The sequence below is a fragment of the Oryzias latipes genome, chromosome 2 (genome assembly GCF_053564925.1).
Source record: "Oryzias latipes strain Hd-rR chromosome 2, Olatipes_Hd-rR_3.1".
NCBI classification, from domain to species: Eukaryota; Metazoa; Chordata; class Actinopteri; order Beloniformes; family Adrianichthyidae; genus Oryzias; species Oryzias latipes.
In genome coordinates this window covers 17,807,158-17,834,547 of record NC_136238.1, presented here as the reverse complement: position 1 = coordinate 17,834,547, position 27,390 = coordinate 17,807,158, and the positions used below count along the sequence as shown (strand labels likewise).

The 27,390-nt window shown below is 42.5% G+C and overlaps 1 protein-coding gene across 1 annotated transcript; it reads left to right on the top strand.

Moving 5' to 3' along the window:
• Positions 1-231: 231 nt before the first annotated feature.
• Positions 232-25,589, top strand: LOC105355585 (uncharacterized). Its single transcript, XM_078933681.1, has 2 exons — positions 232-651; positions 22,199-25,589. Exons 1-2 carry the CDS (start codon positions 483-485, stop codon positions 23,650-23,652), a joined length of 1,623 nt encoding a protein of 540 aa, XP_078789807.1. The 5' UTR covers positions 232-482; the 3' UTR covers positions 23,653-25,589.
• The last annotated feature ends 1,801 nt before the right edge of the window (positions 25,590-27,390 follow it).

Below are 27,390 nucleotides of genomic sequence, written 5' to 3'. Positions count from 1 at the left end.
GACAGAATGAGCGGTGTTAACGAAGAAGAAATGATTTTTCATTTCATTTTTGAGTCAACGAACGCAGCGTTAATGTGAAAATGAAAAAGTATATTGGGTATAGAATTTTTTTATTATTATTATGAGACACATTTGAGCAGATGGAAAACATTTCCCCTTACGCTCTAGACCAGGTGGCGGCGCTAATGCCCCAGGTTTGCCAACGGCCAAGAAACGCTACAAAGAAGAACAGCACAAGGAACTAGCAGCGTTAGCTTGTCCTCAGAGGACGGTGGGGCTCTGTTCGGACGTCTGTGAGGTTTTTGGGCAGAAATGACGATACGTGGTTTGTGTATGAACCCTCAGCATTTTTCAAAGTGTCGTAATTGGGTGAATACGTGTTTGTGATTGTGAGACTACTAGATGATCGGAGCTGCAGGAAAGTACAGCGTTGTTGTTTGTTTGTGTGAGTTTGAGCTCAAATCGGAGCAGCTGCAGGAACTATGTCTTCACTTCAGTCTTTGAGAGAGTTTATCAGCGAGCGACTAGCTGCTGCAGCTGAAGAAATCTTCAGACACTGTGAAGGAACCATCGTCCAGTTCGAGCAGGAGCTCTGTCGTCAGCGCAGACTGGATGTCATCTGGAAACCACAACTTCAGCCGGACTCTATAGGTATGTTCATTTCAACCTCGGAGATAAGCCTTCATCTTGCAGAACATAATGTACCCAGTGAAAGTGGACCGATTACCGCTTACGTTGGAGGATTACGATCCGCCATCTTGAAGCGGTGAACAAGCGCCCTGCAGTCCTTAGGTTCGGTTCCTCTCCGCCTCTGTTGTTGCTTCTCTCCTTGCTGTTAAAGTAGTTCTGAAATCAATCCCTCAAGTTGTTAAAGATGTCATTGTGTATTTTTCTCTGGCCTCCTTTTATTCCGTTTGCATGTGTTTTGTCCATCGACTTTATGATAATAGGACTGACACCTGTCATTCCTGTCGTCTTTTTATCTATTTATTTGTTTGCAAACTTAGATTTCATAACACAACCAGTGACCAGATCCCTCTTTCTTAATTAAGGGACCCCTGTTTATCGGTTGGTGCCATGAGCAAAGTAGATTTAGTCCCCCACTAATTAATTGTCATCGTTCTCAATTGAGTGACTTTCTTGAAGATGGTATTTGCAAAGCAAAAAAGTCAATTTCCTTTTAACAGAGTCCCTAAAACCCCAAGTATTTTGGTAAACAAAAGACCATACAGAACGTAGACAGAATAAGGAAAAGAAAAGGGAACATTTGACAATATACAAGTTAGTGTTTTAAATATTAGCCCAAACTAATTTTCAATGTTAAAACAGAGAATTTTAGTATTAAACAGTGAAAATCACTGAAATGTTTACTTGAAAAACAGTATAAGTTACATTTATGATATAAATGATTCAAACAAAGTAAAGACGACTTCCTACAGCTTAAAAAAAAACTTTTTTTGTAGTTAAAGGTAAGTACTGAACTTGGATTTGCTCAAAAACATAAACAAAATGACTTGGATTTATTAAAAATAGACCAATGAACCTTTGAGTAACTATAATAAAATTACCTACTTCAAAAGAACACTAGTAACTCTCAATAACACAAAATATATTGTTCACCTAGATAGATATCTCACTTCGTATTGACCCTAGTCCCATTGATGTATCCCACATGTTCCCTGTAGTGGAGCTTCTTCCCTACCACCTGGGCCCGCTTCATCTTTAGCCAGACAGCTGCTCGAACTTCTTGGTCCGCTTTCTGAAGTCCCCCTGGAAGCGGATCCCTGGGTCTTTGCAGGTTTGAGATTTTTTTAGTGGTCTTCCAGAAAGCATCTCTATGGCGCCTCATGATGAACTGCTGGATTACTTGGCGATGTCTTCCTTCTTCCCTCCTCCTCAGTTGATATACAGTATCCACCACCGTGTTCATCATGTGTGCCCCCTGCGGTGCAATCTTGGAGAAAATTCCAGTCATAGTGTCTGATCTTTTTTTTTTTACAGACCATGAATTTTCAAGTTCACCCCATTTACATCTCTCCAGGTCAGCAACAACTTTATTCTTCAGTTCTTGGTTCTCCTTCACAATTTGTAGCATACAGTATCTCTTTCCATGGTTGCAATCTCTGTCTTACAGTCCCTTATCTTAGCAGCATTCATCTCAACCAGCCAGGAGATGTTTGCAACCATTGAAGAGTTTTCACACAGCTGACATCCAAAATACTCTATTTTGGAAGTTAGCCTTTCAATTGCAGCCAAAATTGCATTATCTGATCTGAAAGTAGACACCTGTCTCACTTTCACCTTTAAAGGTGGTCCATTAGGTTTTTTAGGAGTTGTTTGTGGTTTCCTTTTAATATCGGGAGCGATGTCCATCTGTGGTCGCATGGTTGACTGCTGCGGTGTAGCTTATGCTATTAAAGGAAAATGAAGCTGTTTTCCTCCAAACAGAAATGTAAACAAAGTGCAACTGTTTTTCAGCAGGGCTGTTCAGTCTCAGTATTAAAGATTTTAAATTCTGACATTTGCAACGAAAAATGAGGCAAACAGCTAGAGCGTCATTGGGTGTCATGTGACATACAACGTGACACACGTGCACCAATATTATACTCAGAGTCTTGGTCGTCTTGCTGAGTGAACAAATGACAAGGTTCAAGCAGGTACTCAAAGAATAAAAATGTTGCTTTCCGAACATGAGTCCCCTTTCACAGGTTAGTAATCACATCTCATTAGAGAGAAATCAGACTGGGAAGCATAAAGTGGGGACTAAAGTAGATTCTAGCATATTAGTTTTGGTAGTCAATATATATTTTTATTAATGTTTGATGTTTATCACTTCAGAAGTAGAAAAACCTGCTGTTATGTTGTCAGACTAAGAGGAGGTGGTCGCCGTTGACGTTTGTGAATGTGTTCGGTAAAAGTTGTGCCAACTGGAGAGCTGGTGGACCGGTCGTTGCAGAATAAAGTGGCTTCGGGATCAGTAAGGATGATGGTGATGTCGTGCGATGGAATTTGGCTAATAGCCTGGTGGATTTGGTCAAAGAATGCATCTTTATTGGCAACATTTGTAGGGGCATATGCAACTATTAGTGTCACCTTGCCATGTTTATGTAGGAGGCGGGCAGATTGTATTCTGTCGCTCAGGGGTGTCCAGTTGAGAAGAGACATCCTGATGTCCTTTGGGATGGCAATTGCCACACCATAAAGGCCTGTCATTTTACCGATACCTGACCATTGTAATTCACAGAGCCCTGCTAGAGTAATGTTGTAGCGACGGAGCCCGTGGGATAGCAATGTGGTGGCTCCAAAGCAAAGAAGTGTCTGGATATTCCAGGTAGCAATACAGGTTGTTTGACGAAGGCCAAATAGTACTCTTTTGGTCAGGGGCAAGCTGAGGTCTGTTACCATATTGCCATACTGTTACCATATACCATATTGTTTTCTGGAGAAGTTTCTCCTGGGTGGGTTGTTGGCCCTCGAATAGTGGGGCTGCCACCTTAAAGCGTTCCGACAAGCTGCGGGCCTATGTTTTTTCTGGAACCTCGTCAGGTGACCGGCCCGCTAATGGTAGCCCAACAAAGGGGCAAGTTCCAGACCATCTTGCTCCCTGGGTCATCGGTTCACACAAGCCTCCTTGCCACGACAAGGCCAGACCCATAAGAAGGTGAAGTTTTAGTGGAAGAATAAAATATATTACTTTTACAAAAGGCTTTTCTAGCTGAAGACTGTAAATTAGAAACATTTGCAGCCATGCAAATAAATTCTTCTTTGCTGCTAATTTACACACCTTTTTAAAACTTATGAGAAACAGTGTACAAACTAAGGGCAAAATGTTAATGTATTTGTTTCATTTAAGACTAAAAAGCAAAATTTACCAATGTTTAGGTTGTTTATGACAAAAGACATATAAATGCATTAATAGTGATATATATTTCAATAAATGCCGGGTCTAACAGTATGGAAGCATATTTGTCTCATAATTCAAAATATAAGTCAATACCTGAAATGCTTTTTCCTTTTTGCAATAAAGCTGCATTCTTTGACTCAAAAATAAAAGGAAAAATCAATCCGCCATACGTCTTTTTGTTTTTTTATTTCAATACCACTCATTCTGTGACTTAATTAGGGTGATGATGCAAAGGGGGATTGCATTTTCATTTTCATATCCTCGTGCCAAAACTGTTGCATAATTCATTATCAGTCAGCAGTTCCAGGGGGAGATGGGGCAATGACCTCTGTGCTCACTCTTTTTCTGCATTGTTAACACCACCGGCAAATGGCAAAAGTTCAGTACGGTGAAATCTGTGCTTGAGCTGTTGAGGGTAGCTGCAGCTGTGCTTGAGCGGCAAAAACAGTGGGAAACAGTAGATGACAATCCCACCACATCTTCATCAATGACACTAGGGCTGGGAATCACTGGGTACCTCACGATACGATAACGATACATTGCTCATGATAACGATACTATCACGATATGGCGATATTGTAATAATCTATATATCTCGTCTCTACCAACTCACGATATATCAAACTTTAAGAAAGAAGAACTTGAAAAACTGTTTTTTGGAAAATATTTACCCATTTATTTTTTAAACACCATGATAATAAACAACTTGTGTCCTATTTGGTGAAATGAATAACAGACTTTTGTGTAACATTGCTGAAATCAGTAATACTCTGTCTTTGACATTGACAATTTTCATTTGGAAATATCTGTAAAATTTGGTTTAAACGATGGCGAACATGAACAGCAATGCCATTATTTAGTACAAATTTGCTGTAAACAGGATAAAAAATAAATTAGTCAAGTAGCTGCCAGGCACATTATTAACTTTGGAAAAACAAAACCATAGCCATTGCTTGATTTAAACAAAGAGCTGTGAATCAGATATTAATTCTCTGAACAAATTAAAGTGTCTTTGTTAAAAATAAATGACACCATTTAGTGCAAATGTGGTGTAAACAAAAATATAATTCTCACAGAAAAATAAAATCAAGTAGCTAGGAACTTTCCTTTAAGTTATTTAAAAAATAAACTGCTTTCAAAATAAATGACCAGGGGCCTGTTTCAGAAAGGAGGTTAAGTGTAAACTCTGAGTGCGTTAACCCTGAAATCAGGGAAACCCTGGGTTTTCCGTTTCAGAATGGGAGGTTTGTTAAACCAGAGTAAATAGAGTAAGTCAAATCCATTTCTGAAAGAGAGGTAACTTATACTCGGAGTCAGTGTCCATGGTTACTTATGCTGTGAACCTAACCTGGTCGGGAGCAGGTTTTATCCGCTAAACTCAAGGTTTCTGCCGGTCCCCTCCCCTTTTTAAAGACGAAGCGGTATTTTTCGCTTTAACCTTCATTGCCCACATTTCCGTCACACAGAGACTGTCTAAGTGACAAGAATGGCCTGTCCTTTTTGGAGGACCCAATAGACGAGGAGGCTGCATTAATTCATAGAGAATTACATTTACCTCGTACGAGGATTTTGAGAAAACTCGATTTTTTGTCATTTCCCCATACGTTTTTGTTTGAGTTTTACCGTTTTTCGTTGCAGTCAATTACATATATACAATGAAAACAACATTAGATATGTATTGCTATGTAGATGTTTCATATGTCAAATATTGTCAACAAAGCCTACATCCATGACATGCTCAAATTTGACCTGATTGAATTATGTTTTTATACTTAATTTTTAGCTGCTGCCATGTTCTTTAATTCCTGCAGGATTGCATCTACATGAAAATGAAATCAGGGACATTGAATTAGATTAATGTAACAATTACCTTTTGGAAACACAATTTGCTAGTACTGCTTACTTTCTTAATCCCATATAAACCTATACCACTTGATCAATTCAAGGGTAGTGTTGCAGTGTGTGTGTGCTGAGCGGGGTGCGATCCACGAGAGACAAGTGGAGGGGCGATTGCAGGTGCAGATGGGGGGGGGGGGGGGGGGGTGAGCACGGAGCGGAGGTGTGTGCGTGGAATATATTGTGTGTTCGGAGGACGGAGCACTTAGTTAAATAAAGAGAAGGTGTCATTCCCAGAATAACTGTTTTGGAGTCATTCTTTATCCGCTCTGGAGGTTGAGGGTTTCGAACGGGAAGTGAACCCCGAAGGAGAATTCCCTTCGGCCCTGAAGGAAATCTCCCCTGCGCTTCTGACCACGGTCGGAAAGACGAGAGAAAAGAAAGGAGAAGTCTTCGCGCAGCGAAAGGTTCAACAGTAGACAAAAGTTCACTTTTAAAAACACAATTGCATGTATTAATATTAAACTGACCAACGTTTGCAAGAGGGGAAGGTTAACAAAAAAGTCCTCTAAACATTACCAACGTTAAATGCATTTTCCCCCAGATTGGTTCTGTACACTATGCAGCATTTCATGCATTTACACCAGGAATGACACTTCAAAAGTACACCTAAATATCGCCATTTTTATTTCACACCTTACGCTATTTAGAAAGTTATTACAGCCAATATTTTATAACAATGATTTAAATGCAAACTTACGCATTAACTTGAACAGCTATGTTTTCCCACGCTAAGTGTCTCTGTTTTGCAGATGCAGCGGTGTTGCTTTTCTTCCGTAATATGTGCTCATATTCACTCCAACTCTGCAGCAGCACGTCAAGTTCAGCTGTCGAAAAATACGCAGACCTCTTTGTTTTCACCGTTGCCATGGTGACTCGTGATATCTGCGCTCCATTGATAATGGCTTCTTATAGTCGCGGTGCGCACGCTTAACTCCGAATCAGTCCACTCAGAGTTGATTGACCTAACTCCGATCAGCTTCTCTGAAACAGAAAACTCAGAGTTGTTAATCTCTTGATTGACCAACTCAGAGTTCAAGTTTAACCTCAGAGTTGGTTGAACCTCCTTTCTGAAACAGGCCCCAGGGCCAGACCAATACTTAAGCTTAAAGTGCATCCAAAAGTAAATATCTCTGTGAACAACACGTTTGGGGAACAGCTGCATGTGATGTATGTTTAAATGTTCTTGTTTTTCTTGAGAACCACAGGCTTTTTAGCGTCAATATGCAGCTCTTCTACTGCTGTTTGAGGAGAAGGGGGGTCTGAGGGCAGGGATGCCTCTCTTCCTTCCATTTCCATCTCAACCATAGCTCTGGTCTGGGTGTACAGTGCAGGGTTCCTTTTTCAGTATTTCCGAGTATGTCAAAGCGTGGCTCTAATGGATTCAATAAAAACCCAAATCCCTCGTTCTCCACCGCGCTGTAGGGACGGGCAGTTGTCCGTTTGTTATTGCCTCTGCTCTGTCTCGCAGAAGACAGCGGTAGCTTCGTCTGGAAAAAGGTATACGCGTCTGGTTGGCTTCAGGCCATCAACAGCCACGGCTTTCTCACACAACTCCAGGTGATGCAGCTTCAATGCTGCCGCCGCGTCTTTTAGTTGCTGCTCTAGCTTCTCATTGTTTTTCCGCTCCGCCATCTTTGTTTGAATGTGTATTCTTATTCGTCCGTCCGCAACAGCCAATCTCGCGACTAGCACCCCCTATCGACCCTCCGGATGGTTAATGGTTAATGTAACGTTTTACATGGTCTTTTAACGTAAATAAAAGGTCGATACTTGATGAAGACGTATCAATAATCAATCGCGGGACTAAATATCGCGATATCTCGCCATATCGATTTTTTTGGCACACCCCTAAATGACTCCAGCTGCGGTTACATGGACAAAAGGAATAATCGCCTGATCAGATTAAAAATGTCATTTAAACATGCCACCCAGATCAGACTCATTCGGATCAAAATTTCCTTCTGATTGAGATAGGTGGGTTATGCCGATTGTTGATCGATTGTTGAACGGGGTGCATGTAAACCAGGGGTCTCAAACTTGCAACCCACTGGCTATTTGCGACCCCCAATACATTATTTTGTGGCCCCCGCCTTTAGATGAAAGTTACAAAGTCCGCCAGTTTTTTATGAATGACACTTTTTCAGAGCTGACGAACCAACCAACCACACTGGGGTGTATGACTCTTGGGGGCATAGCATTGACCAGGCCTGAACCAGAAAAAACATTTAGGGCAGGAAACCTGACTGCGACCTCCCTGGGCTGGGATGAGTTCCTTACTTTCCTTTTAAGAAAGTGTTTATTTGCATGTAATTTTCTAAAAACATGCAGCCAGTGCTGAACTTTTTTCTGGGTCGCACGGACCCGGAAGAACGTTATAATTATGATTACGGTTACGGGTGGTGGCGTATTAACGCTAACCAAACGGCAAACCCATGCTTTTTGCCATTGGGGTCAATAACGCAGAAGCATAGTGAACACTGGCGTCATCAGTGGAAATGATTTATGCGACAGATTTTGCGGGGTAAAGGTAAAAACGAATAGAGACCATGAATTTCTGCTTATTTTTTATTTTTTTGGATGCTGGTGTGCCGCGGGATTTTTGTCAAGGTTAAAGTGTGCCGTGGCTCAAAAAAGGTTGAAAAACACTGGCCTAAGATTCACCCTGAGACCAAAGCGTTGATTATCAAGAGGCTGAAGACCAGATCCACTGCTGAGGTGGCTGACACCTTCAATGTGTCTCAGCGTCAAGTACAAAGAATAAGAAAAATATTTGAAGAGACTGGAGATGTTTTTGACAAGCCCAGGTCCGGCAGACCCCGCAAGACAACTGCTCGGGAAGACTGTTTGTTGGTTCGAAAATCCAATGCCAGCCCCTTTTCCACTGCAGCAGAGCTCCACCAGGCCTGGTCACCCTGTGTCAACCAGAACAGTTTGTAAAATTCTGTCTCAAAATGGCCTCCATGGTCGAATCGGTGCCCAGAAACCAGCACTAAACAAAAGGCAATTGAAAAAACGTGTGGCATTTGCCAAGGCCCACAGCCTGCTAAAAGGATGGACACTGGAAAAGTGGGAGAAGGTTGATTTCTTAGATGAGTCTTCAGTTGAATTACATCACAGCCGCCGCAAATATTGCAGGAGACCAACTGGAGCCCGCATGGACCCAAGATTCACCCAGAAAACAGTTAAGTTTGGTGGCGGAAAAATCATGGTCTGGGGTTACATCCAGTATGGGGGTGTGTGAAACATTTGCAGGGTGGAAGGCAATATCAATAGCCTAAAATATCAAGAAGTATTAGCTACCTCTTACATTCCCAACCATAAAAGGGGTCAAATTCTGCAGCAGGATGGTGCTCCATCGCATACTTCCATCTGTACATCAAAGTTCCTCAAGGCGAAGAAGATCAAGGTGCTCCAGAACTGGCCAGCCCTGTCACCAGACATGAACATCAGAAATAGAAATAGAAATAGAAAAGGTCTTTAATAATCCCTGAGGAAATTTAAAAATGGCCATCTGCTCACACTCATAAAACACATACACACATTAAAAACAATAAAATAGTAAAAATAGCAATAGACTAAAAAGATTAATAGATAAAAAGATTAATAATATAAAAAACAGTGGGTAAGAAAATGAAATTAAATGAATAAATAAAAACAAGAGTTACAAGAAATTGCTTCTAAGATGCCCTGCCAGAGAATTGTATTGCCTGATGGCACGAGGAACAAACGATTGCTTCAGTCTTTCTGTGGAGCTGCCCTGGGACAGCAGTCTGTTGCTGAAAGTGCTCCTCCTGCTGGTGAAGGCCTCATGTAGGGGATGTGAGATATTCCTCATGATGGCCCTGAACCTGGCCAGAGTTTTTTGTTCTGCCACCTCCTCCACAAGATCCAGCTTCAGTCCCACCACAGAGCTCGCCCTCTTGATGATCTTGTTGAGCCTGGAGATGTTCTTCTTGCTGGTATTGCACCAGCACACAGCAGCATGGAGGAGAGCACTTTCCACCACTGACTGATAAAACATGTGGAGCAGTTTAGTGCAGATGTTAAAGGAGCGCAGCCTCCGGAGAAAGTACAGCCTGGATTGGGTCTTCTTGTAAAGCTGGTCCGTGTCCAGTCCAGCTTGTTTTCCAACACAACCCCCAGGTACTTGTAAGTCTGTACCATCTCCACACTCAGCACAGGCTGAGGAGTTCGGGCTTTCCTTCTGAAATCCAGACCCATCTCCTTGGTCTTCTGGATGTTCAGCTGCAGCTTATTCTCCCCACACCAGGCCACAAAGTCCTCCACCAGCCGCCTGTACTCCCCCTCCTCTTCTCCTTTGATGTAAGCCACAATAGCTGTATCGTCCGAAAACTTCTGCATGTGGCAGGTCAAGGTGTTATAGCGGAAGTCGGACGTATACAGCGTGAAAAGAAGAGGACAGCACAGTCCCCTGTGGTGCCCCTACACTGCAGCTGAGGGTACTGGAGACAGACCCCCCCCCCATGCGGACATACTGCTGCCTGTTGGTCAAATAGTCCATGATCCAGGACACCATGAATGGTTTCAAAGTCATCCTGGTGAGCTTCTCCTGCAGCAGATGAGGATGGATGGTGTTAAAGGCACAGGAGAAATCAAAGAAAAGCATTCTCACAGCGCCATCATTGAGCATGTCTGGGGTAGAATGAAAGAGGAAGCATGGAAGACAAAACCAAAGAATCTTGATGAACTCTGGGAGGCATGTAAGACTGCTTTCTTTGCTATTCCTGATGACTTCATCGATAAATTGTATGAATCATTGTCAAACCGCATGGATGCTGTCCTTCAAGCTCATGGAAGTCATACAAGATATTAAATATGGATCTCACAGTTGCACTACTTAATTCACAGATGTTGTGCAACATATTTTTGTTTTTGAAGTAAATTATTTGTTACATTTTCACATTACTCTCTGTAGGTGACAAAACTTTTGCCTTGCCAAAATGTGACCTTTCTGTGTTCGTCAAATGATCAATCTTTCTTCAGTTAAGCAATTTTATTTTAGTATATTGAACATAATTTGGGAGGGTTTTAGCTTTCATATGAGACATTTCTAAAACCAATGGATTCATTAAGTGAGGTTATACGCTTTTGTTTCTACAAAATGGATAAGCGACAAGACTTTTGTCAGGGACTGTATTGTAGCGGACTGAGTTTAACTGGGTGGCTGTTGGGTCGCGTTATAAGTTCCCGAGTTCATTGAACGCATCATGCAGAGATATGATTGGCCCTCAGTTCTGTCACTCAGCCTGTCGTTGGGGAGTTTGGGCCAATGGGGTTCAGCTATGGGCCGAATAAGGGAAATGGGAGGGATGATGCGGCAGTGGGGAAATATAAAGTTGGGAGAAGCGCCCTCGTTTCGGCGGGAGAGATTAAGGAGTTGCTAAATTAATTGTACTGCGTTTGTTGCGGTCTACAGTAACCAGAATAAAGAACCCTAAAAGAGGTTAAGTCTCCGTGCCTCAGTGTGGGAAAGGGACACTACATTATTGTATGGCTCTTTCAAAATTACATTTATAAATATGTGGTGTTTATGGCTCTCTCGGCTAGAAAGGTTACCGTCCCCTGGTTTAGAGGATTGGCTTTTGTGTTTTAGCATTTGGAATAACTGTAACACCGTTGTGCGAGCAGGCACAGAGCAGCGTGAACCCGCATAGCGGGCGTGTCTGCGGCTGTGAACATGGACAGGGCCTGTTTTGGGATGGCAAGTTCCTCTAAAAAGACAGTACATGTTGAATGAGGAAGAATGAGAATTAATAAAAGCCTCATCATGCAGAACCTCTCTGGTGTCAACCAGCAGTTATACTTTTGTAAACAGGTCTGAATCCAGGTCAGAACCAAGCGAGCTGCTCGTCCCTAGAGCGGCTCTCCTGTGCAGACAACTTAATAAAAATTATTTTAAAAAAAACAAAAAAGGAACGGGCTGAGTATTAGGTTTTTTTTTTTGTTTTGTTTTTTGAATCCCAATGTAGACATTTTCAAAGTTAAGTTCTATGTGACCTGTGTCGCCGCCACGACTCCAACCGCCGTGTAATCCCAACAATGTCGGAAGACCCAGGTGGGACAATGATGGAGAATTTTGGGAAAATTGAAGTTCCTGCAAAAAAACGGTACGTTTAATGGCACCTGGGCGGATTTGTTTGCTTTCAGTGACTTATCAGCATGATTAATGTGTAATGAGGAATTGGAAAACAACAAAGTTGACAAGACATCCCAGAATAAACAAACAGCTTTTGCCCAACAACGTCCTGATTGATATGGGGAAAAAAGTTGTTTGTATTGGAGAAGTTTTTGTTAATTATGACATATTTGATAGTTTTATGGCCTCTTGGGAAATAGTTATCATCAGAACCCATGACAGAGGATACAAAAAAATGTGCATGTCTTCACAAACTTAAAAACAAGTGAAATTATACCATTCACTGAAAACACCAGGTTTTCCAAAAGGTATTGTGGCTACCCGTGTTTTAATTTCTGTTGGAGACCGATCCAAAACCTCCAAGATGGCGCTGCAGGAGCAGCAGCTAGTTACAGCAGCTCTCTCTTTTCTTCTCTTTTCTATTGTTTTTTGGCCCGCTCTACGGCTTTTCCTTTATGTGGTCAATGCCTTTTGCAAGTCTGCACATAAGGAGACCAATTTTATTATTTTTGCATTCTGTTTTTCATTGTTTTTTAACTTGTTTGGGAGTGTGTCTGCGGACCCCCTCAGCTTCGCACATGGCTCCATTGTTTACTCCGGGGATCAGCTGTTGGCTCTGCGTGGCCCTGCACCTCTCTACACCGAAAGACCTGAAGTTCCACCTGAAATTCGGAGGAAAAGGAGAGGCTGCAGAGCAGGACGTAGGCTTCGGGAGAGGAGATGGAGGTACAAACCATACGTTCCATCCATCATTATGGGAAACGTCCGTTCCCTTTCCAACAAGATGGACGAGCTGACGGCGCTGACCCGGTTACAGCAGGAGTACAGGGAGTGTAGCCTCATGTGTTTGACTGAGACGTGGCTGAATGAATCGACACCGGACTCCGTGGTCGCACTGGATGGATTCAAACTGGTTCGGGCGGACAGGAGTTTGAGAGACAGTGGTAAGAAGAAGGGAGGAGGACTGGCGGTGTTTATTAACGAGAGATGGTGCAACCCGGCGCACGTCTCTGTGAAGGAACAGTTTTGCTCCTGTGACATTGAGCTTCTCGCTGTGGGCATTTGGCCGTATTACATCCCGAGGGAGTTTTCGCATGTTATGATTTTTAACGTGTACATCCCTCCATCGGCCGATGCGGACGCAGCCTGCGAGCGACTCCACGGAGCGGTGACGCGCATGCAGACCCGGCACCCGCAGGTGCTGCTTCTCATCAGCGGGGACTTCAACCATGCCTCGCTCTCCTCCGTTCTCCCCACTTTCACTCAGTATGTTAAGTGCCACACTAGGGAGAACAAGACGCTGGACTTAATGTATGTGAACGTAAAGGACGCATATGACTCCAACCCACTCGGCCGCTCTGATCACAACCTGGTGCATCTGGTTCCTGAATACAAACCCAGGGCAAAAAGAGAGCCGCCCAAGAAGAAGAAGTCAGTGAGAGCGTGGACTGATGAGGCCAGGGAGAGACTGAGAGACTGTTTCCAGACCACAGACTGGGAGACACTCTGCAGCTCTCATGGAGATGACATCGACAGCCTGACCCACTGCATCACTGACTACATCAGCTTCTGTGTAGAGAACACTGTACCAACTCGGAGGGTGCGGTGTTTCTCCAACAGCAAGCCCTGGGTGACCCCTGAGCTGAGAGCCTTACTGAAGGAGAAGAGGAGGGCTTTTATTTCAGGGGACAGAGAGGAGCAGAGGAGAGTTCAGCATGAACTCAAATACAAAATCAGACAGGCCAAGAACAGCTACAGGAGGAAGCTGGAGGAGCGGCTGGAGAACAACAACGTTCGAGGTGTGTGGAGAGGTCTAAAGACCATCAGTGGTCACGGACAGAGAGCAGACACGGTGGCATCTGATGAAGACCAGGGCTTGGCCAACGAGTTAAATCTGTTCTTCAACAGGTTTGACTCCAGCCCTCCCCCCTCCACTTCACACATCTCCAGCCCAGCAGCTAAACCAACCCCCACCCCCAATCACTCTCATCACTGCACACCACCCCCATCCACAGCCGTACCATCTCTGCCCCACACCTCCACCCCCCTTTGCCTCACTTCTGATCAGGTGAGGAGAGAACTGAGGCGACTTAAGACCAGGAAAGCTGCAGGTCCAGACGGCATCGGACCCGGACTGCTCAGGGACTGTGCTGACCAGCTCTGTGAGGTGGTCACTTACATCTTCAACCTGAGCCTGAGTCTGGAGACGGTCCCAGTCCTGTGGAAGACCTCCTGTGTGGTTCCGGTTCCTAAGATGGCACACACTAAGGAACCAAACCACTACAGACCAGTAGCCCTGACCTCCCACCTGATGAAGACCATGGAGAGGCTCATCCTCAGCCACCTTCGCTCAGTGGTCAGCACCGCAACGGACCCGCTGCAGTTTGCCTACAGGCCGAACATCGGGGTGGATGACGCTGTCATCTACCTGCTGCACCGGGCGTTGACTCATCTGGAGGACGCTGGAACCGCTGTGAGGGTCATGTTCTTTGACTTCTCCAGCGCCTTAAACACCATCCGGCCAGCTTTGCTGAGAGAGAAGCTGGAAGGGGCTGGAGTGGACAGACGACTGACTGCATGGACGACCGACTACCTCACCAACAGACCACAGTATGTGAGGCTACACAACTGTGTGTCGGAGGTGGTGGTCTCCAGCACTGGTGCTCCTCAGGGGACGGTGCTCTCACCGTTCCTCTTCACCCTTTATACCTCGGACTTTACATACAACACTGGCAGTTGTCACCTCCAGAAGTTCTCTGACGACTCGGCCATTGTCGGCTGTGTGTCGGGGAGGAACGAGCTGGAGTACAGGTCAGTCATCAAGGACTTTGTGGACTGGTGTGAGCGTAATCACCTGTGCTTGAACACCAGTAAAACAAAGGAGATGGTGATTGATTTCCGGAGGAGAACACCACAATACACACCGGTGAGCATCCAGGGCTCGGACATTGAGGTAGTGGACAGTTTTAAGTACCTGGGTGTTCACCTCAACAAGAAACTTGACTGGACTCAAAACACTGATGCCCTGTATAAGAAGGGCCAAAGTCGCCTCCACCTTCTGAGGAGACTGAGGTCCTTTGGAGTGTGCAGGCCTCTCTTAAGGACATTTTATGACTCTGTGGTAGCCTCTGTTATCCACTACGCCGTGGCCTGTTGGGGAGCAGGCAGCACAGACCGGGACAGGAAGAGACTGAACAAGCTGGTCAGGAAGGCCAGCTCTGTCCTGGGCTGCCCACTGGACTTTGTGGGGGAAGGAGGATGTTGACCAAGTTAACATCCATCATGTCACCGTTAACACCTCTCACCCACTACATCAGACAGTGGAGGCAATGAACAGCTCCTTCAGTGGCAGACTGTTACACCCCCCATGCAGGAAGGAACGGTTCAGGAGGTCATTCATCCCAACAGCTGTGAGACTGTACAATGCCACAGTTTAAAAATGCATGTACAAACCGGTTTTTCATACATCCGTAGCTCATCTGTATATTCTGTGTCTTTACTTTATTTATTTAATTTTATTATTAGGCATAACATGTGTTATGTTGTAATAGTGTACATAATTTATTACTTACTTACTTTTTACTTTTTTCTATTTTTGCACATTTTTTGTATTTGAATACTTGCACATTTGGGAACACCCCTCACTTTTGCACATTGCTGTCACTTTTCTTTTCTCTGCTCTTTGGAACTGCTTTGACAATTGAATTTCCCCAATGTGGGATCAATAAAGAATATCTATCTATCTATCTATCTATCTATCAAATGGCTTTTTGAGTGTTTAAGGTTGCCAGTCCCCGATCTAGGCCAATCAACAAGGCTGGTCTCATCACAGTTTTGTAGCACTTTCCTTTCATTTGAGCTGAAAGTCTTCGATCACATCTGACACTTTTTTCCAGCAATTCCAACCTGCCAGCACTTGCTTCTTCACTTATTCACTTGGATTGTTGACCCTAGATAATTAAAATCCTCCACCTACTTGATCTCTTCTCCCTGTAACCCAGGGATGTCAAACTCATTTTCACTGGGGGCCACATCAGCATAAAGCTGTCCTCAAAGGGCCAGATATAACTTGTACATGTAACTAAATATAATGAAAAGTAAATGTAACTACTCCTTAATGTTAAATAGCTCATTTATTTATTATAACTTTTTAAAGTGACAATTGCAGTTGAATAAAAAATATGTTTGCTTGTTACTCTAGCATAAATCCTTTTAAATTGGATTCTGTCAGGTCAGGTTATATGTACAGTGTTTAAGTCTTAATGTATAGTTGCCCAATTTGATATTTCAAGTCTGATTCTCCCTACATATGAATAAATACACAACATTTTTGATTAAGAAATGAAAAACTTTTATGCTCTCGTGGGCCACATAAAATGACATGGAGGGCCACATTTGGCCCCCAGGCCTTGAGTTTGACACATGTGCTGTAAGTCCTAGCTGCAGCTAACATTTATTCCTCTCCTTTCCAGGGCAAACCAACACTTCTAGCATCTCCTCTAAGTTTTCCCTGTTCTTGCTATAAATCACAATATCATCTGCAAACATTATAGTCCGTGGTGATTCCTGTCTAACCTTATTTTTCAGCCTGTCCAACACCATTGCAAACAGGAAGGGGCTTAGAGAAGACCCCTGATGTAATCCCACCTCCACCTTAAACTCTTCTCTCCCTCCTACAGCATACCTCACCACTGTCTTACAGCCCTCATACATGTCCTGTGCTGCTGGAACATACTTCTCTCTCTCACTCCAGGTTTACTCATACAATATCACAATTCTTCTTTGGGCACCTTGTCATAAGCGTTTTCCAGCGCTACAAAGATGCAGTGTAGTGCTTGCTGACCTTCTCTGTACTTCTGTATGAACAAATATTGCATCTGTAGTGCTCTTTTGTCATGAAACCATACTGCTGCTCACAAGTGTTCACTTCTGCTCTTATTCTTGCTAAGAGCTAACTACTTTTTCCCATAACTGCATTGTATGTGTCAGGGGGGTGGTTGAAGGTGAAAGGCATTAAGAAATTTGGAGATGGAATGAAAAGATGAAATTGAATTATTGCAGGTTAGACGGATGATCTGGGTGAGAGCACACGAGCCACCAAAGAGGAACCGGGAATTTTTGGCCACAACAACAATTTATTAATCTTAAAACCTGACTGGCCAATACAATGGTAAAAAACTATAAAATACATAAAACAGCTCTTAAAAGTATAAAATACAATAAGATGAAGAAACAGGGTAAAAACTACTAAAAAGCGATATTAAAAGTCCGGGGGACAGCAGACAAAAGCAGCTTTGGGAGACAGCAGATCCGAAATCCAGGGGACGTCCTCCACCCGCCAGACTTGACCCAGGATGTCCTTTCTCCATGACCAGGGAAGTCTTCGGGTCACACGCACCAGGACCTGCAGGCAAACACATCTGCCAGCACCGGAAGCAACCACAGTTGCCTTAGGCCATCTTGAGGAGTGTGACTACGCTTTCCCATACTTACAGCGCAGGCAGAGTTCCCCTCTGCCTCTGCGCGTATTAAGCCTCACACACTCCTCCCCGTGTTGTGTTGCTTCTGGCTGGCCCTCCGGCGCGCTGGGACTCCTGCGTGGAAACACACAAGCGGCAGCACCAAAGGTACTCCAACATTCAAGCTGGACCCAGCCTTCTTGTGTGTTTCTACCTGTCTGCTAAGTCACGTCAGGCCACTTACAACACAGGCAGGATCCCTGCCCTGCCCCTGCGTGTTGACGGCATGCCAGAACTGGCTTTCTCAGCGGTCCAGTTGCCCCCAGTGAGTGCGCACTACTCACTCCATTGGTGCATCTGATGAGTGGTCTGGCAGTCCAAATGCGTCCCCTGTGCATACAGGTCCGCTGGTTCCCGCCGTGTATGCCATGCTCCCAGGGTGTTCAGGACCAAGCGGCCCTGGGGTATGCGCCTTCCTGGCCAGGCAGGAACTTTTCCCAGAGTCTGCTACATTCTGGAGCCCGCGTCTGCTTCTCTGCTCCACTCCTATATAGTCTCTCAATTAAGAGCAGGTGGTTCTAATTAAGGAGCGTGTCCACATGAAGCATGCAAGGGGTGTAAAAACACAACAAACATGCAAAAAAACATCCAATCATGCAATTAGTTTGTCCCACCTGCTCACATATGGCTCATCAGCTTTATTCCTCTGTATTTTCCACAACTATGCACATGTGCACCATAACACTTCTCTTCCATTCCTCAGACATCTTCTCACCCCCTAATAATCTGTTGAACATCCCTGTCAAAGACTCCACCGCCATCTCTTATACACTTCCAAGCCATTCACCTTCCTCCGCTTAGCAGAGACCGGGTCGTGGTGGCAGCGGTCTAAGTCAAGATGCCCAGACTTCCCTCGCCTCAACCACTTCCTCCAGCTTCCCCCCTCTGCCACCAACACGGAGGTGTTCCCAGGCAAGCCAAAAGACTTAGTCTCCCCAACCTGTCCTGGGTCTTCCCAGGGCCTCTGCCCAGTGGGACATGCCAGGAACACCTCTCCAGGGAGGCGTCCAGGAGGTATCCGGACTAGATGCCCTAGTCACCTCAACTGACTACTTTCAATGTGCAGGAGACAGGGTTCTACTCAGAGTCCTCCGTGGGTGACCGAGCTTCTCACCCGATAATTAGGGGAGCGCCCAGCCACAGTATAGAGGAAGCTCATTTCAACTGCTTGTATCCGGGACCTCGTTCTTTCGGTCATGACCCATAGCCCATGACCATAGGTGAGTATTGGAACGAAGATCGCCCGGTAAATTGAGAGCTTTTCTTTCTGGCTCAGCTCCCTCTTCACACTCTGCCGCAAAACGCCCCAATGCACGCTCGAGGTCCCGGCTCAATGAAAGCCAACAGGACAACATCAGCTGCTTAGCACTTCTGTACATAAAACCTAACAGAACCAGTGATAAAGGGCAGCCCTGCCGGAGTCCAAGATTTCCATAGCGTCACTGGTATATCATAAGTCTCTTTCCACTCTTTCATCCTCTTGAATGCTCCCACACTTCACCCTTTCTAATCTTTTTTACTTTCTATTCCACAATTGCCTCTTCTAATTTTTGTTCTCTCTCTTTTTCTTTATTCATCAACAATTCCAAGTATTCTTTCCATCTTTCCATTATACTACTGACGACTCTTATTACATTACCATCCCTATCCCTAATTACCCTAACCTGCCGCATGTCCCTTCCTACTCGGTCTCTAAGCCTTGCTTCTCTGCATAGGTCAGTCTCTCCTTCTCTATTACCAACCTAGCATACAAGCCCCTTGTTTGGCCTTTGACACCTCTACTTTCACCTTGGGCTGGATCCCCCTGTACTCCTGTTTACTCAGTAATCAAAACATTACTCTGCCACCTCCTTGCTGATATTGCAACTTGGGGCATGGTAGCCATCACCAACCACCAAGCACTGCTTTCATCTGGACCATCAAGGGTTGCACGGCACTCCTCAGGGAACCAGACTGTTTGAAAATTCGTCTTCAGTGCACGTTTTGGTCCGGAATTATGTTGGAGAGCAGGTCGGCACCTTTAGGATCCCTGACTGATTACTTTCCCTGACACAAAAAAAACTGTGCTTTCTATAACAATCATCTTAATGCATGACAACGCATTCTGCAAGGATTACATACTTACATTAAAATATATACATCATCCTGTAATGCTACGCTCACACCGGCTCCGACTAGCAGATTCTTGAACAAGGATTGAGGCTTGTGTGTTCACAGCAAGGAAGGGCTTCTTCTTTTGTTTTCTATTTACTAGCACTTGTCCGCTACCTACAGCTGGGAACAGCCCGGTGTGAAATGTTGAAGTGGTGGAAATCTCACAAATCTTGCTCCAGGCTTTTTCCTTCACAGCTATATTCCAATGTATGAATGACTTGGTGTAACATAATTCTGGGTGGGCTCAAACTCCAATTGTTCTTTCTCTTCCATGATCTACGTTCAAATGGTTGGCACTTCCATAAATTGAAAGAAACTTTATCCAAACGTCAGTACCAAATCGGAGTCCCTGTTTATTTAAAGTTCAACTGGTTAAACTTTCAGCGTGCAATAGATGGTTGTGCAATTTGTACATAGAGCCAAAGAAAGGTTTTAAAAATGTGCATAGCATGAATGTGAGTTTTAAACTAGGGTTGTGCCGATGGACGATACCATCGTCCATCGTGATGGGTGACTGACATCCCGATGGAGAGACACCATCGTGATGCCACGCCCCCGCCACGCTGCGAGTCGACACCATAAGCCGCGGTTACATGTGAATAATATCTTGACCGGATCAATGGTCGGATTAGAATCCAAACGTGTACATGGTTCCAGAAAAATGTTTTCAGAATATAAAAAACGTTCACATGGCTCACACTTTTGGTCGGAATAAATCATTCGCACATGCGCAGTAGGGTTTGAAAAACCGGAAGCGGATATCAGTTCCGCCGAGCGGCTATTTTTTTCTCAAACTTTATTGAATGTAACAATTCAATACAAAACAATGTTGCCGAGCGGCTTTATACATTGATATGTCAGCTCTGTAACAAGACGATCTTCTAAACGGGCTTTTAATAATGTTACGATTATTATGAAACGCCTGTTCGCTCATCGTTTTAATTTTAATCCGTGTGGTCATTGCTTTTTCTGTTGAAAAACGGAGCCGGAAAGAAGCCAGAATTAGCAGTATGCTAACACGGGCTAACAACATTAGCTTTGGGTGGTGCTGCAATCTGCATCTTGGCTGCATTTACACATGTGGGAATAACATCAGCCTTTATTTAGTCGGGACACGACTCGAAACACAAATCCATGTGATTGTTTGAACGATTTCTAAGGACTGAGCGGCCTTTCTGCTTTGAAGCTCACACCGCCCCAAAGCGCTGTGTGTGTGCTCAAGATCCTCTGCTCAGACACACACTTTTAGACCCGGTTCTGAGTTCGGTAGCCCGTTCCCCTAGAGCTGCGGAACGGATCGCAGTTCTAAATCTCCCACATACCGCTCATGTAACAAAGCACCCCCCCCCCCCCCCCCCCTTCCCCTCAAACACAAAGCTGTAAGTCCGCGCTCCGCCGGTCCACTTGACTAGTTAAGTGCGGGAGCAAACCATTTCTTTTCTAGTTTGTTTGTTACTTTTTTTGTTAAAGTTATTTCCCTCAGTACTGCGGATGAGTCATTAGTTGGGAAATAAAATAAATAAAGTAATAAAGTAAAATAACGAATAGCAATTATATAAGACCGAAATATTAAAAATAGCCCCCCCCCCACGACGATATCATCGTCCATCCCGATGGTTGACAGCAAACATCGTCAACGGCCAATTTAAGGGACATCGCCCAACCCTATTTTAAACCCAAAAGCACAATACTGTAGTTTACACACGTTTACATAGAATTTTCATTGAAAGTAGTCACTTGAACGCACGTTGCGGAGGCCAGTGGGAACATGGCTTTTCTGTCTTAATTTTAATTGAGAACCTAGTAGTTACTAGGGGTGTAACGATACGCATTAATCTCAATTCGGTTCGATTCAGAAATTCATAGGGCTCGGTTTTGTAGATTCCGGTTTGGTACCGCTTTGTAACAAATCTTTCTGATATGAACTGCTATTTTATGAACTATTATTTTATTATTTATTGTGTGTGTTTTTTTGTGTTTTGTTGCCTGATACCTGAATTTTTCCCTTGGGAGCTTAATAAAGTTTTCTATATATCTATCTATTTTCGGTATTTTTTCGGTACAATAAAGACAAAAAAAAATTACTTTCAAAATGCATTTATTGATTTTAGATAACAATAACTAAAATGGACCTATGAAGGTGATCTGCTTTATAAAATAAAAAAAACTATTAGGTACCAGGAACCCAAAACTCTGAAAGATTAACGCTGGCCTGAAATTTTTTTTTAACTTGCACATTTTTTTTCTTGTAGACCCGATTGTTACAGTCGGGTGATGCCGTTTTAAGTTTGTTAACAGATTAGATATGTTACCTGTGGCTTACGCTATCTTTGTGTAACAATGTCGACACACAGCACTCGACCTATCCAATTGTTTTTTTCCTTAATGGATACTCGCAACAAAGCCAAAGTGTTCCGGCACAGCAGTGTGGATGTAACGTTACACCCCTAGTAGTTACACTTGGACACTGGGGAGCCTTATTTGATTTGTATCTTTATTGGTGCTTTACCATATACAACGTTTTTTAATAGTATTAAAGGGCTCATTCTTTGTTTTTCTCTGCAGACCTTTCCAAGCATTATGTGAATGAAAAGTTAGATCTATGCAACCAGCAGAGGAACTCCAGAGTGGAACAAGGAAAACCAGAACCTCCACCAGTTGAAGAACAACAGAAAGAACCAGACCTTGTAAAAATTAAAGAACAAGAGGAACACAAACCTTCAAACATTAAAGAGGAATTGAAAGAACCAGAACCTCCACCGATTGAAAAGGAACAAGGAAAACCAGAAACCCCACAAATTAAAGAGGAACCGATGGAACCAGAACCTCCACAAATTAAAGAGGAGGAAGAAGGGTTCTGCATCAGTCAAGATGAAGACCAGTTTGACCTGAAGGAGGAGACTGACACCTTGATGGAAATTCCTACTTATGAGGAAAATGAGCACAGGGAAGCACATCTAAACAGTCAGCATAGCTTTTATGTAACTGATAGCTTTTATGTAACTGATAGTCAGCATGAAGAAGGAAGCCAATATGAAGAATTAACATCAACTACAGATGGAGAGACAGACATACACAACAGCAATTTGAAGAAGAGAAGAGACAAAAGTTCTGTCCAAAATGTGGATAGCTCTCACCTGTCAGAAAGTCAGTGCGACTCTGATGTTGGAAAAAAAACAAAGAAGGTGACTTTGGTTAGAAAATGCGAACAGTCCTCGGAGGAAAATAGACTTTCCTTTGAGAAAAGTGTGAAAATTGCTCACATTATGTCTGACCACACAAGGGATATTTCTGATAAAGACCTTTATGTCTGTGAGGAATGTGGTGAAAGTTTTAGGTGGTGGACTCATCTCAAAACACACATGAGAACTCACTCAGGAGAGCTGTTTTCTTGTACCGAATGTGATAAAAGTTTTTGTGCTAAATCCTATCTCGAAAGACATATGAGAAGTCATACAGGAGAGAAACTTTTTTCTTGCAAAGAATGTGATAAAGGTTTTGGTCAAATATCTCACCTTAAAAGACACATGAGAACCCACACAGGAGAAAAACCTTTTGCGTGTTTAGAATGTGATAAAAGTTATGGTGATGCATCTACTCTCAAATACCATATGACAACTCATACAGGAGAGAAGCCTTTTTCTTGTGAAGAATGTGACGCATGTTTTAGTCGTGTATCTGGTCTCAAAATACACATGAGAACCCATACAGGAGAGAAGCCTTTTTCTTGTAAAGAATGTGATAGAAGTTTTAGTCATGTATTTAGTCTCAAAATACACATGCGGACCCATACAGGAGAGAGGCCTTTCTCTTGTAAAGAATGTGATAAAAGGTTTAGTCAGTTATCTACTCTCAAAAACCATATAAGAACTCATACAGGTGAGAAGCCATTTTCTTGTAACGAATGTGATTCCAGTTTTAGTCAAAAATCTAATCTTAAAACACACATGAGAACTCATACAGGAGAGAAGCCTGTTTCTTTTCAAGAATTTCATAAGGAATTTAGTGAAAACTGTTAACTTTGGAATACACAGAAAAACTCAAAGCAGAGGACTGATCCGTTAAAAGATGGTATGAGTTTACATAGGAGTGGAAACATTTTGTGAAGGTCTTATTTTTTTTATATGACGAATTTGATTAAAAATTCTTGCACGAAGATTGAAATATCTTAATCCTCTTTATTTTGTTAAAGGTAATTAAAAATACCTAAGTTCTCTGTGAAGAAAATTAGAATTTCGAGAAAAAAAAGATCTTGAAACCTTTAAACTCTAGTTTCAGTGTTTGCATTCTTTAAACAATAACTCTTCGACAGCTTACACAACTAGTGTAATTCCCGTGGATTATGCAGATGAGAAACGCATCTTTGTGTTGATTTTGGAGGATGGTGCACAAAAAAACATTTTTTTTTTTAAAGTGCAATATAGGCATTCAAAGGAATTTGCGTTAATGCTTTATTAAAGCATTGAAAGTGACAATCAGATGGCACTGTGGACAGGACAATGCTGGAGACGGAGTGGTACAGCTGCATCTGGGCCAATTTAATCAGCTCTAATTGGTCCGTCAAATCAAACAAAGGCTGACGATATGTCAAATTAAATTCGCTCATTAATCTTTATACACAGTCCACGAAATACTGCATAAAAGATTCAAATTACTTTTTTGTGACACAATACAGTTTAGTTCTATATCAATTTGTCAATATCTGTTTCTTACATTCCTAGTCTGTTGTGTGAATGATCAAGGAATTGAGCTTGTTCAAAAAGAGTGTGATATTTTCTGTTCTCTAACGAAAGCTCCAGTGTTAAAGGATTAAATGGTCTATCAGTCTGAGTCAGTAGAATACAATAGATACTAAAGAACTTCACACTGTCCTTTGCTGTCAAGCTCAATGGAGATTTTTTTTTTGTTTTTGTTTTTTTGCTAGAAGGGCTTGGCTTCTTCTCATACTGCTAAAGGTACCTACATCTGCTTCAGTGGCCATGATCTTACTGTTTGATGAACCAGCAAATCTGAACCTATTCTGTCAAGAGGAATATATGATGCCAGACACAACAATGAAGATGACCGGAAGTCAGATATCAGAGCAACCTAAACTTAAATGTACTCTGAGCGACAGGCTGATGGCCTCCATATCATGACATTGATGCAGTAATTCAATTAAAAGGATCCAAAACTGAGAAACATTTGCATTTAAATTGCATTTTCTGAAATCTGATGTGCTAAAAAAAAAATGTTTGGATTGTTTTGATGTGATTTTCGGATGTGTCTTGTCTGCGTATTTTTTGGTTTTCATCATCTATAAGCCACATTAATAAACATCTTAAAAACTAACAGACAGATACATTTTCATCTATGTGTAATGATTCTATATGATATGGTTGATCTTTTTAATTGGATGACATAAATAATGAAGATTTTCACTGAATTATTTTTTTAGATGTATTAAAAAAATAAAAAGTTTGTTTTGCTTTATAACAGGTAAATCTTAAGCTCTAGAATGGCTTTTACCAGTTTAAAGGTAACTTTACTTTTCTTTTTTTGTTTTTCACATTTCGTTTAACTAATTAAATTAATTAAATTTTTGTAGATTGATTTTTATTGGAACAGTTTTATTATTTTGTCTAACGTTTCATTTATCTTTGTGGTTGTGGTTTATGCTGAGACTATGTGTATGTTTAAGTCTGACACTTTAAGCATATTGTGAAAATCTCTAATTCTAACACTTAATTGAAACATTTCAATCATTCATTGTTTTGGACAAAAATGACTACAGCTTTTATTTTGTTAAATCATGCAAGCAAGTAACTGCTTTGAAAAAAACAGACTGGTATTTCTTGCTTATATCCATGTGATTCATGTTAAATAGTTTTTTCAAAATGTGTGTGTTCTTTTTAGTTTCAGTTTTCTGTCCCAATTTTTACTGTGAAGAATAAAGTGGATGTGACATCAGTAAGAAGTGTGAAGTTTTTCCCACAGTATGGGTTTCAGCCGTTTGTTGGTTCTCTACAGATTTCAAAGCTGTGCTCCTCTCCTCTTGTCTTGTTCTGTCTGGAGAACACAGGACTGTGGTAAGATCAGAGATTCATCACAACTGTGAAAATAACTGAAGCAAACAAACTGCTTCTCTGCAGTTTTCTCATCAACCTGAGTGCAGCAGTCAGGGCGACCCAGCTCAACAGCAATCTCGAAATGCTTTTTTATACTGGCTTTGCTGAGTCTTCTTACAGAGCCCGGGACCTGACATGGGTAAAATAAATAAATGAAGTGTTCACACGAAATAATTAATGCGTGACCTGGGAAATAGAAGTATGCTGCATGTATTATGCAGAACTGAGAGACCTGGATAAGAATTTGGCAACTTGCCTTACACAGCTCTATCAGGTTGGATAAATCGATCCATCAATTAATCCTTACAACCCTACATTTCTTCTAGCTGTTGGGTGTGATGTGGGGGCAAATCACTGTATTATTATTGTTTTTAATTTGTTCTGTCCAACAACTGAGCAAACAGATTGGAGCCGAAGGCCTTTTGTGTTGGACAGGTTTTACTATCACAATAAGGTTCATGCATGTTCAGGTAGTCAGGGTGTATATTTGTAAAAGCCCCTTTTTGTTTGTATTTTAATAATTTTTTCTAATCACTACTTTTTATTTTTTAAACATATATTTCCTTTTTTTACAGAGGGAAGACAAAGAGGGAAAATGTGAAAGGGGGTAGTTGAAGGGTAAAATAATAAAAAGTGGGGAGGAAATGATGGGACACAAGTGCCACTTTGCTAAGTTGAATAGGTTATGATTTTAAGCTTAAGAAAGACAAATGTTACATCCAAGGGTGAAAATCTGACACTAAGAGAAGCAAAAAATATCTGGCCATCAATACATTGTGGGTTAGAAGCAAGGGATAAAGCCGACAGTCCAAGTTGATTTTCATTAAACTGACTGATATTGAAGTTCCTGAGCAAGATTTTAAGCTAAAGGATACAGCCAGAAGATAGGGATACATTTGTTTGTTTTCACAGATCATATAAGAAGGATAATAGTATTTCTACACAAAGCAGAAATGACAGCTTGATACTATGTAGAATGGATGTGAAAACAACGTATTTATACTGTACACCTCATCTGAAAATTGGATCTATATTCGATCTACTCCAATCCTGTACTGACCTCAGAGTCTGCAGTTTGGAGTTTGGACTTTCCACTTTATCCTGAAGCTGCTAAACATCTGAATCCTGCGATATGGGACAGGTTGGACTGAGGCCAAAGCTTCAAAGCTGAACTTTAACAAACTGCCTTTCATGCCAAGGCTCTGCTGGGCTTTTAATACAAAATCAAACCCTGTCTGAACACAGCTGTAAGAAAAAGACTTTTGGACCACCTTCCTCCCAGTTCTGGATTATGAGGATATTCTGCACATGAATGCTGCCTCTCTTAAGCTCTCCACCGCCTGGACTTAGATTATCACAGTGCCCACTTCATCACCAATTCTGCCCATTGGACCCATCACTTTGAGCTGTACTCTCTGCTCTCATGGCCTTTACTAAACCTCAGATGACAAAGTCACTGACTATATTTTATCTACAAGGCCATTCTTGTAAAACTACCTTCAAACTTATGCAGTCTCTTGTGTCCTACTAACAGTGGATACAACTCCCAATCCTTACACTGGCTTCTCTCTTTCGTTCCCAGGATCCACAGATACACACACGTACATACAAACATGCACATACACACGCACACACACACTGTGTGCGTGT